A 12,077-nucleotide genomic window follows, 5' to 3' on the forward strand; every position below is an offset into this window, starting at 1 on the left:
TGCCCGGAGTGTGGAAGGGATGGCTAAGTGTGGGCTCCAGCCCCCCAATCCTGGCGGTTCAGAGTCCAGAGGAGAAAGTGAGGCCGGGGGAGAGATCACCCGGGAAGCCTCCTTCCTGTTCCTGTGTCCCAGGGAGATCCATTGGAAAGGCATGACACAGAAGCCATGGTGAGTCCCCCAGAGCATAGATAATGGTGGGGGGTGGGTGAGGTCTTCACAGCCCCGTGATGGAGACACGGGAGCTGTAACTGCCATGTTACAGTGACAGGGAGTGACCCTGGCAAAGCAGTGCTGTGTTGTAGAAACACCATGGCAAACCAGGCCGCTTGTCCTGGAGTCTCCCCTGACTCACCAGCACCCTCGGCTTGAGTCTGTCCTGGAAATGGGCAGAGTCTCAGGAATGTCTGAGAAGCAGAAAACCTGGGAAGCCGCCTGCGTGCTCCGCGCGGGTGGCTGGGGTCAGCTGTGGTTTCGCCCTACAGGTGGTTTTTCAAAGGAGTCAGCCGGAAAGATGCAGAGCGTCACCTCCTCGCGCCGGGAAATATGATTGGGTCCTTCATGATCCGAGACAGCGAGACGACGAAAGGTAACGGGGGGCAGCAGAGGGGGTGCTGCCCCTTGTGGAATCAGAAGGCCTCTGCTGTTTGGGACAGGGCAGGAGGAGGTTGGGTGGGGGTGGATGATCCTGATCCAGACAACGCAGCAGTTATCAGGCAGGGAAAGAACAGCGGTCTGAAAGTTCCCCCTTGCAAGTCCCTTCTCTGCTCTGGGCATCTAACTCGGTTCCTCTTGCTACCAGAACATAAAGTTCAGCTAAGATATCACTGTCACCCGCAATGTTGCAAACTACCCTAATCAATGTGGGAGGGGTGGGCTTGCAGGAAATGACTCGATCTGACACTTCTCTTGAGGTTAGGAGGAGCAGATGATGGGGAGGGCAGAGCTTATCTGCTTCTCAGCTCAGTGCTTCAGTAAACAAGCCCATTGCAAACTCTTCCTTGTGTAAGGCGTTGAGTGTCAGCCTAGAAATCCCACTGCCATGCTTCTGGATATCCCTGCAACAGACAAAGGGATGCGGGCACTTAGGGGAGAAGGGAGGAGCGGTTAGCAGAGCTGCTTTCACTTGAGCACAGCTGCAGGCTGTTGAACTAGCTGCTGTTGGCAGCATTGAGCTGGGTTGCATAGTGGGGAGGTTGCTGTGGCACGGGCAGTAGACGGTGGTGTGGTGGAGGGGAGCTCAGGCTGGCATTACTGGGGTAACCTGTGCAAGTGTGGAAGCTCTACAGAGCAGGAGCCTGTAGCTACCCGCTTTCAACAGGGCCTGCCGATACCCCTGGAGTCTCCATTTGTGTGTCTGTCTCTTGAATCAGGGAGCTACTCCTTGTCTGTGAGAGACTTTGATCCCCAAAATGGGGAGACAGTGAAGCACTATAAGATCCGGACGTTGGACAGTGGTGGCTTCTACATCTCCCCTCGGAACAGCTTTGCCACGCTCCAGGATCTGGTCAGCCACTATAAGGGTGAGTCCTATGTTACATGTGCTGGGTCCTCCATGGAGAAAGTGCTGCCTGTGCACACTGCCGCCTCCAGGCTGCCTTGCTATCACCATGGGCAGGCGGCTTCCCTAGAGGCTCATCTCTCTGCAGCATCTCCTTGCTCCTGCTACCTCTGTCCCCCTCTGCCTGTTAAGACTCTGTTCCTGGTTTCTTTCCTTCATTTTAGGGGCTGTCTATCCGTTACAGATTCTTCTGCCTCTAGGTTACTGCTTTGAATCCAGCCCTGGTCATTGGTGCCTGCACGTCATTAGTGCTTGACAGCCAGTTTGATGCTCTAGGACACAATTTTGACGGCTATAGTCCAGTTCTTAGTGGCAAGTGTCCACATCCCCAGACTACCCCCATACCTAGTGATCTGCATGCGGGAGCAGAGACTTGGAGAGCTGCACGGTCAGAAACTTTTCCACACTCCAGAAGTGGCTTGTGCTCCCCGGCCTCCAAAAACCCAGGATGCAGGGCACTGTGGGGAAGCTTCCTGAGCTGTACCTACTCAGTGCATAGAGGGGACTTCACGGCATACGGATGAACGTTTATCCCATTAAAGCAAACGCTGTCCTTAGGGCTGGACTGAATGGCGTTATTTACGTGGCAGCCTGTTATGGGAGTTGTGAAAACGCCCTTATGCTATTGCTAGCCTGAGGGGAGCAGGCACAGAGCTTTGTAGCCCAGACTCACCCTGCCTGGCAGAAACGACTGATCCTGATCAGTAGATCTTGTTCTTCTTTTTCAGGCCAAAGCGATGGGCTGTGCCAGAAGCTCACTTTCCCCTGCACTGCGCCAAAACCACAGAAACCCTGGGAGAAAGATGCCTGGGAAATCCCCCGGGAATCCCTGAAGCTGGAGAAGAAGCTGGGAGCTGGGCAATTTGGAGAAGTCTGGATGGGTAAGAGCAACAATTGGGGGGAAAGGGGAAAGGGGAGACAGGAGATGTAATGATGAAGGGGCTCTGAAGGCAAGAGGTGAGGGATATAGTAGGCAATGAGGAAGGAAGGCCACTGGAAGGAGGCAGGTAAATAAATGATCTCTCCAGCGGCAGAGAAGGGCGGATTTGAATAATTGGATATATGAAACCAAATTCTGCTTTTTCTTTCTTCTATGATTTGCCTCTCGGGGCTGGGCCACGTGACGGGGGGAAGAGCATTGAAGGATATGTCTAGCCACCAGCCTTCATGTAGCAAGTGTGTCCATACAAACCAGGGTCATGCCTCTGAAATCTAATGCTCTCCCAGGGCAGAGAAGCCTCAGTGTGAATTGAGAGGGGTTGAGTCACTGTGGGTGGAGGAAGGGAGATGAGCAGCCTCAGGGGTGCTAGCACCCCTGGCTGTAACTGTGCAGAGTGGGATAGGGCCCTGGCCACTGGAAGAGAGGAAGCCCTGTACAGTTTTGCTCTCAAAGCAGCTAGTGGTGCCAGCAGCCCCAGGCTGGTTGGGAATGGCCTCGAAGCATCCTAGTGTCCTCCTATCCCTTCCAGCCACCTACAACAAACACACCAAAGTAGCGGTGAAGACCATGAAGCCAGGGAGCATGTCAGTGGAAGCTTTCCTGGCGGAAGCAAACCTAATGAAGAGCCTGCAGCACGACAAGCTGGTGAAGCTGCACGCGGTGGTGACCAAGGAGGAGCCTATTTACATCATCACTGAATTCATGGAGAAAGGTAACCCCCCCCCCCCACCCCAGCTGACCTGCCTCTGGGGCACAGGGAGAGATGGAGCCCCAAGTGCACTAATACCAGGTGGTAACGCTGTTCAGGGCCCTCCCGGGGGTAGGCGAGGTATGTTCCTTGGCAGCCCCAGGCAGACACGGGTTGCCCGTACCCCTCCACGCGTGCTGTCCCTGGGTGTGGGAGGAGTGCAATTGGCCAGGATACGGTTCATGGCTGGAAGTATGTGATAACAGTTGTTGCCAGGAAAGAGGGAAGGAGCATGGGAAATGACAGGAAGAGAACAAAGACAACGGCAAGAAGCATGAGAAACCCATGGAGTCGAGCTAGCACCCCTCCTCCCCCCAGACTAACCCCACCCCGCGGGCATGCAGAAAGGAGGCAGGAGCACGTCTCACGGATCAGAGCATGAGAGGTCCCATCTTCTGCCTGAATCCCTCCGGCTGCAGCTCTGGGGACGTGCAGGATTGAGAAATGGCTCCTGGGAGGCTGGTTCTGTAGTGGGCCCCTCTGCGTTTCCCTGAGCAGACGTGGGGAGCATGCTACCGTAAGTTTGCAGGCCATGACCCAGGGGCTTGGCGACAGACAGAAAACATGCTGGCCAGGCCCTGACCACTTCCCTGTCATGCCCTTTGCAGGCAGTTTGCTGGATTTCCTGAAAAGTGATGAAGGCAACAAGCAGCCTCTCCCGAAGCTGATTGACTTCTCTGCCCAGGTGAGGAGAGAGCACGGTGAGGGCATAAGGGCAGCCAGGGAAACTTCTGCTCCTAGTTTGGGTGTGAGCCACGGAGGAGGAATGGAGCTGTGCACAGTGGCCAGTGGTGAGAGAAAAGCCAGGCCAGCGTGGGCTGAAGGTCTTTGTGCTAAGGCCTCAAGTCCCCGCAGCAATTGACCTTTGGGGTCAAAACAACTGGTCTCTTGGCACGGTCGTGAGCCCTGTGTGAGCTGAAGAGGCCAGACCGCAGACTGGGGTGGTTACAGAACAGAAGGGCCCTTGTACTCAAAGGCAATGTGGTCTAGAGTACTGAGCATGGGACTAGGGACCAGGAACCCTGCAGTGCCACTTCACTCAGTGTGACCTCGAGCAAGTCACTGAACTCGAGACCTGCCCCTTCTCTTGCTGAGGGCAGTGAAAGGTACTGAAGTGCAAGAGAGATGAGTGCCAGGCTGCCTCTCTAGCTGAGCTTCCGTGTCTTTAAAAGGCAAAGAGCAGTACTTCCTTAGTTGTAACAGCTGAGTGTTTGGGAAGCAATTGGGAGGTATAAAGGGCCACATTGTGTTACTGGAAGAAAGTGTGTTAGACTCAAAAGCTGAAATGATCAGGAGACATATTTGGCCTGTAGGTCACTAGGGAGCAAACCCCTGCCTGGGAGGTTCCTCCCTGGTAAAAGCTGATGATGAGGGAGTGGGTAGAGACCAGCTAGGTTCTGTGAAGAAGCCAACTGTTCAGAATCTAACAATGGAGAGTTGTGAGCCTGATTTGAATATGCAAATAGGCCTCATAGGCCCCAGGAAAATGTGCAGGTGTGGGGGAGGACCTGGTGCTTTTTCTGCTTTGGGAGAGGAAACCTGGAAATAATCCAGTGAGTTTCCTTTCTCTGCATCCCCTCTGATGCCTTGGTGTTCTCACTGCATTCTCTGAAACAACTGGCCACTTGTTCACAACTGTCCCTGGGCCCCACAGTACAGCTGTGTGAAGCTTAGGAGAAGCAGGTGTGTGGTGGCTGAAGGGGAAGTAGTTTGTTCTCTGATGATTAACCCCTTAACTATAGAATTTGGCAGTTAGAGGTCTGGGGACGGTGCAGCTGGTTAGTGTTGTAAAGGATCCGGTTGGTCAGCTATCTGGCAGAGAACCAGTCCCAGCCTTTGCCATGTCAGGATCTGGAGGAGTCTGTGTCTATTAAGGGCCTCGGTTTTATGCTGTCCAGGGGCCATAGAATTTACTACAGATTCTGGTGACTTTTCTTTGTGGGAGTCTAGATGGGGAAAGTTTCCATTTTATTTCTGGTCACCCAGACTTGCTGTCTCCTGTCTCCAGGATACAACAGTTATGGCTGAAGTCAGCTAATTGCCAAGTGTGTAACTCAGAGGAGCAGCAGAAATAACTCTGTGTATTGGTGATCTGGTTTAAAAGCCACAGGCCACCTGGTGGCTCCACCTCTGACACCTTTCTGCCAGACATCTCAGTACTCGGGCAGGGCCATGCAGCTTTCCAGCCAGGACATTCTTTACTCTGTCAAAAATTCATGCTTTGAGCCGCCAGCCACTTTCTCCGGCTCCCCAAGGCTCCAACTGTTTTCCACTTTACCCAATGCTGGAAAATGATTTTAAACATAAGACTAGTGTAGTGTTGTCTTGGGCAAGGCTCCTGGAAAGGGGCATAATGAACGTTGGCTCCATACACACTGCCTGGCACAAGTGTGTTAGCAGAAGCCAGGCCTAAAAGGAGTTTCCTAGCAGAGGGGAAAGTGGGTTGAAGATAGGGCTAAGGAAAGTAAAAGATTTCACAGGAGTTCACAAAATGCTCCCTGAAAATAGCTTTTGAAATAACATTTTCAGAACCAGATCTTCAGATAAGTTGGATGTGCAGTTGTGCATCTAATTTGTGTGTGAAGTGATCTGATTGTGTATCCAAATGTACTATTATTTCAGCAGCAGCTAGAAGCCCCAGCCAAGGTCCCGGTCCCAGGGTCATAGGCAGAGTACATATACACAGGTCAAGTTTACACTACTAAATTTTGCCAGCATAGCTATGTCAGTCAGGCATGTTAAAAGCCGCATCCCTTCTCCAGCATAGCTGTCAGTAAAACCCCAAGTGTAAACGCAGCTATGCTGACAGAATGGTGGTTCTGTCAGCATAGCTAATGTGCTTCAGGGAGGTGGTGGTGTTAGGCTGGAAGAAAAACCTTCTTCTGTCAGCATGCACTGTGTCTACGCTAGGAACTGTGCCGTGTAGCTATGCTGATATAGCTGTATCAGCAAAGCCTCTGAAGTGTAGATTAGCCCCTGGTAAGGACTTGTCTGCACGTCAAATGATACACTGACACAGCTGCGCTGCTGTAGCGCTTCAGTGTAGACACTAACTATACTGATGGGAAGAATTCTCTCATTAGTATAGGGACTCAACCTCCCCCGAGAGGCGGTAGTAGCTTGCTTGATGGAGGCATTCTTCCATCCACCTAGTACCGTCTACAGACGGACTTAGGTCAGCTTAACTATACTGGGCAGGGATTTTTCACACTCTTGAATGACTTAAACAGACCTAATTTTCTAGTGCAGACCAGGGCTTTTGGACTGTGTCTGAGACCTGGAGAGCTCACCCTCGAAATGACAAGCTAAAGGTGGGAGAGGCAGAAATATGACATGGCTTGCACAAGATCATGCCCAAGCTGATGGCAAAGCTGGGAATAGAACCCAGGTCTCCTGGTTCAGCCCCTATCCACTGGCACAGTGATTCTCAAACTTTTTCTTTTTGTGAACCACTTGAAAATTGCTGAGGGTCTCGGCGGACCACTTAACGATCTTTCCAAATGTTGTTTGTACCGTTAGCTAACTATTGTAAAGTGCTTTGGATAAAAGCGCTATATAAAAAAAGTCATAATAATTAACATTTTTTGTTCTACAAATAAAAGCACACAACTCATATTTTAATATCAGTAGTCTTACCTGTCTAATGTGATGGATGGGCCCTCTCTCCCCCACCGCGGCAGCCCCCCGAGCTAGGGCTGGGAAGAAGGGGGTCTCTCCCCCACCGCGGCAGCCCCCCGAGCTAGGGCTGGGAAGAAGGGGGTTTCTCCCCCACCACAGAGCTGGGGCTGGGAAGGAGGGGGTCTCCCCGGAAGCCACAGCCCTGGAGCTGCGGAAAGTTGCCTTTCTGGCCGCAGCCCTGCACATCCCAAATTCCCCCTCCACCCCCTCTGCTCACTCCACTGCCCCCTCCCACCTACCCCCTATTCCCTCCACAAAGCCACCACCTCACCTTACATGTGCATCTTCTCCAGGGTCCAGGCACCCAATTAGTGGAGCCACACCTGTGCGGCTCCACTAATTAGGTGGGTGGCCCCTCATTCTCTCGTGTGTGGCCGCCCAGACCACCTGAATGGAGCTTGCAGACAGTCTGAGAACCTCTGCACTAGAGCACACTGCCTTGGGTAAATGCCTCTGCAAATTAGATAGGCACTTGTGCACATCATTTTTCTGGATCTGAGCCTTCACAAAGGGCCTAGCTAGAACCTTTAATGCAAACACATTAGTATTTCCTCCAGCTTTCCCAGAGAGAGGCAGCAATACATGCAAATAGCTCCTGGGCAGCTGCATGAGCAGCACGTTTGCACATTCAGAATGAGTAACTGTGGGTGCAAATAGGTTTCTGAGTGTGAAATTAGCCTCTTGTGTCTGTGGCACTTGTTTTTTGCATAGACATCACAGGTGCAAGTATTTGAAAATTTAGGCCCCCAAATTCTAGGGGCCAGATTCTCCACAGGGGTAAACAAGTGCAGTATCCATACTTCATCCCCATGGATTCCTTCCTTTCCAGCTCCCTGGTCTATCCCTACTGTCCCATTGTCTGTTGCCTCCTGCTCCCGTTGCTCTGTCTTCAGTGCCTCTTGATGACCATTCTGTGTTGTTTGAGGCGAGTGCCATCTACTGGGCTCTCCCACATATGAGCATGGTCAGATAACAAGGGAGTGTTATTTAGATATAATATTCAGTGCTACTATGGGCAAGTCTGAATTTAAAATTCCCCCTCTCCAGTTAAACATCTCGGGCACCACATCCACTGAACTCCATGAGAGAAATGTCTGGGGGAGAACTCTGCTCATCATATGTTTAGGTTCTGGGAGAGTTGCTCTCAGTTCTATAGAATTTCTCTATCCTAATGGGAGATCTGTATATGTTGTCACTTACATTCTTCTTCATGGATTGGGGCGGGGGGCTCAGCAGAGAGAGTTCCACGTGTGCAGTTATAGTGAGATTTGGAAAAAGATGATCACTGAGGGAGCTTAAAAGCAGACACGAGCCGAGTGTATTCCCACAGGTCTTGATAGTAGAGCTGAGGGCCTGTGGCAGCAGATTTGGGTTATGATCATGTGCACACTAGCTCGTGTGTGGGTGCTGGCAAATTCAAGATGAGTGTGTTTGTCTGCAAATTCGTGGGTGTTTGTGAGAGTCCATGTGCATGACGGTTGATGAACAGGTTAGATCCCAGCTTCCAGTTCATGGAAATTTGCAAAGGCTGGTTCTGATACATCAATTCATCAGCCACTGCCCTCTGCCATCTCCCCACCATGGGTGTAAGTGGTGCATAAGCCTCATGTTGGCCCTCTGCAGAGGGCTGAATGCCACCCGGAATCCTGGACTTTGCCATAATTGATCCCCTGTCTTGAAGCTCAATTAACAACCCTTTCCTTAGGGGACAGGAATTTAGTCTGTCACCCCACTTCCTCTTGGAGAGAGAGGATCCACTGTGCACTCATTGTTCTAGTCCTTGGTTTCCAGGTGCTTGTTAATGATCAGCTAATGTCTTTCATGGTGCCCATGAAGGGTCTTTTTCTGTGGCCCACAAACCCTTTCTCCCTTCTCTAAAGATTGCAGAAGGAATGGCTTTCATCGAGCAGAGGAACTACATCCACCGGGACTTGAGAGCTGCCAATATCCTGGTATCAGCCACCCTGGTGTGCAAGATTGCCGATTTCGGACTGGCCAGGATCATTGAGGATAACGAGTACACGGCCCGGGAAGGTAGAGAGAGCCGCTGTGGATGCAATGCGCAAATGCAGCCTGCATAACCTAATAGGCATGACAAAATGCACATGGATGGCCATATTCAGAGGTGATGTGTAAGATGGTGTAACTTGGACTCCCTTAGGCCTGCTTACATCCACCCACCCATGTGCACGGGAGTCTGAGTTGGCGTAATTTGCATGTCGAGGATGTGTGAAAGAAGTTACCACATAGGTTAATGCAGCATGGCGGCTACTTAACTTGTATCTCCATACATCCTTCTGTTAGTTACTTATCTTGCTATGTGCCTCACTTCTGGCCACTTGGCATGTGAGTTACACCTGACAATTTTGATCTATTTGCCAGGTGCCAAGTTTCCCATTAAATGGACTTCACCAGAAGCCATCAATTTTGGATCTTTCACCATAAAATCAGATGTCTGGTCCTTTGGAATCCTCCTGATGGAGATAGTTACCTATGGGCGGACCCCATACCCAGGTAGGAAGTTGAAATGTCTCCATATGCTATTCTTGGCTTGTCCATATAATCTACTTCTAGCTGAAGTTAGAAGGGTATCAGGGAAGGAAGCGTGCACTGAGAACTTTGAACCACAAAAGTTGGGGAGCAGCGTCTGAAGACAGGATCATGAGCACAGGATCCCAGGAGACAAAGCCTTGGAACAAGAAGTAAAAGGCAGAGTACCCAGGGCATGGCACGGTCACTTCTCTGACCAACATGTATTATTCATTCATCCACGTTTGCTGTTTGGGCAGGTACTAGCCCACACTGGATGGTGTGAAAGATTGAAATCCAGCTGGTGCTCTTAATTTAACCTTGATTACTCACTGTCTATAGGCTAAAAATACACCCAGTTGAAACTCACAGACATCAAAGTGCACAGAGCCCAAAGCAGAAGCTGCAGGAGTCCCAGTTTTAGCGACTGAGAAATGGACATGAAATTAAGGTCTGTAGTTTCAAAGGTGTCCACTAAACTTAGATGAATCCGCTTCTGGGCACCCAGCTTGAGAGACGGCTTGATTTCAGAGATGCCTAGCACCACTGACTGACTGTGGACGGTCAGCACCTTTGAAACTCAGGGCCAATGCTAGGTGCTTCAGAGGAAATGAACAGAACATGTGATCCTCAAGTGATCCATCCCGTTGTCCATTCCCAGTTTCTGGCAAACAGAGGCTAGGGGCACCATTGATGGACCTATCCTCCATGAACTTATCTAGTTCTTTTTTGAACCCTGTTATAGTTTTGGCTTTCACAACATCCCCTAGCAACAAGTTCCACAGGTTGACTGTGAGTTGTATTAAGAAATACTACCTTTTGTTTGTTTCAAACCTGCTGCCTATTAAATGAAGAGTATGGTCTTTATTTTTGGAGTGTTATGCAGAACTGGACTTCGTAACTGATCTCTCTTATTGGGATAAAAAATGATTATGTTAATACTGCTTTGAATGTCATTGTCTCTGATTGCTGTACCTTTCCCAGGTAATGGTATAGGAGTTCATCTGCACCCCTCTTCCTGTGTTTTCTTCCTGTCCCTATGTCAGGGGGATCACACTCCCTAAAGGGGTTGTTAAAAATCAAAATGAAAACACCTGTTTTAATGCTTGGTTTCCCTCCTGCCCATTGTTGTGTTATAGGGATGTCTAACCCAGAAGTGATCCGTGCCCTGGAGCGTGGATACCGAATGCCGCGCACAGAAAACTGCCCAGAAGAGCTGTATGATATAATGATGAGATGCTGGAAGACCAAACCAGAAGATCGTCCTACCTTTGAGTACACACAGAGTGTTCTGGAGGATTTCTTTACTGCAACAGAGAGCCAGTACCAGCATCAACCTTAATGTAGACAATCCAGTGACAGCAATGGATATCTATAACTGTGCATGCTATAGTACCTGTAATAGACACACCCCGTCTGTTCTTCTCCTGGCCAAGCCCTCCCTTCGTATTCCTTTATACGTATTGCCCACTTCCATCAGCCTCTTCTTAGACACCAAAGATTTCCTGACACTGACTTGATTGAAGTTGGGAGGCAGAATGCAGTAGCATTACATTTCAGCCTCCTTGGGCTGTGAACTCGCTGGATAAGCTAAACACTGTTAGGCCTTGTTAGTACTTAGGTGTGAGACTGCTATGGAAAATCCACTGCTGCAGGAAGTCTTCAGCAGGTGGCTCCATTCCCTTTAAATCCATATAGAACTATTGCCCTAGCATCATGCAAGAAGGCACTGTGATGTAGAAGGTGCCATCTTTCCAATGAGATATAAAACTGTGGGCGTGACTCTGCAAAGATCCCATCATGCTTGTTTGCTTTCTGCAGATAGGATAACAGAGCAAATTACATTATGAATAACTGCATTCTGACTAAAATCTCCCCAGGCAGTTTCAAATGAATATAGTTCACTCCTCATCACAAACTGTCACGTGCTGGAGTTGTGTACTGTTAAACCGCTGCTGGATTTCACCCCAGAAGTGGTTGCTAGTAAAGTGATTTGGGGTTTAGGATCTCTGGATTAAAGGTGCCATGTAAAGCGTCTTCCAAACCCGTTTCGCTTTTGTGATGGTTTCCTGCATGGATCTGATCTGCATCTTCTTGTGGGTGAACTGTTGGCAAGTGTGTTAACTGAACTAGATGTTGAGCTCTTTGGAGCAGGAACCTCATCTTTTTACAAGACATGCAAAATGCCTCGCACGTATATGGTAGTTTATAAATAACAGACATTGGCCTGATTTCCCCTCCTCCCAGTTGCTCTGGGGTAACAGTAGAATTTTGATTTTTCAACTCTTTTCTTAAGCTGTTTCTGCAGATTTTTATAGTGGCACCTTTACGATTGTCTGAGAATTACAGGTGTGTTTCCTAAAAAACATATTAGGAACACGATGCTAGGGACTGATGTATTCTCACGCATTTTACAACGTGGAGTGGGTGGCAGTAGAAATCTGAAGAGAAAGTAGTTAACTTCAGTTTCTCTGGATAGGGGAGGGTAGCACAATTTGCAGTTTAATAACTTGCATTTCTACTAAGGAACCCTGCATTTCTTGCACACTTATTTCAGGTTTTTTTTTAGTATTTAAAGATAGATTATTTGGGGGTGGGAGGGGTGGAAGGAGTGAGGACACAGA

General features: G+C 49.7%; 1 protein-coding gene across 4 annotated transcripts in view; it reads left to right on the forward strand.

Moving 5' to 3' along the window:
* HCK (HCK proto-oncogene, Src family tyrosine kinase) overlaps positions 1-11,669 on the forward strand; it is a 30,603-nt gene extending 18,934 nt beyond the window's left edge. For all 4 annotated transcript variants that reach the window (XM_039497897.1, XM_039497899.1, XM_039497896.1 and 1 more), the window contains exons 7-14: positions 483-586; positions 1,371-1,520; positions 2,287-2,439; positions 3,028-3,210; positions 3,855-3,931; positions 8,805-8,958; positions 9,307-9,438; positions 10,593-11,669. In XM_039497897.1, the coding sequence (XP_039353831.1) occupies positions 483-586; positions 1,371-1,520; positions 2,287-2,439; positions 3,028-3,210; positions 3,855-3,931; positions 8,805-8,958; positions 9,307-9,438; positions 10,593-10,795 (1,156 nt within the window). In that variant the 3' untranslated portion in view covers positions 10,796-11,669. The remainder of the gene's footprint in view (positions 1-482; positions 587-1,370; positions 1,521-2,286; positions 2,440-3,027; positions 3,211-3,854; positions 3,932-8,804; positions 8,959-9,306; positions 9,439-10,592) is intronic.
* The last annotated feature ends 408 nt before the right edge of the window (positions 11,670-12,077 follow it).

The sequence above is a fragment of the Mauremys reevesii genome, linkage group 13 (assembly GCF_016161935.1).
Source record: "Mauremys reevesii isolate NIE-2019 linkage group 13, ASM1616193v1, whole genome shotgun sequence".
Taxonomy (NCBI): Eukaryota; Metazoa; Chordata; order Testudines; family Geoemydidae; genus Mauremys; species Mauremys reevesii.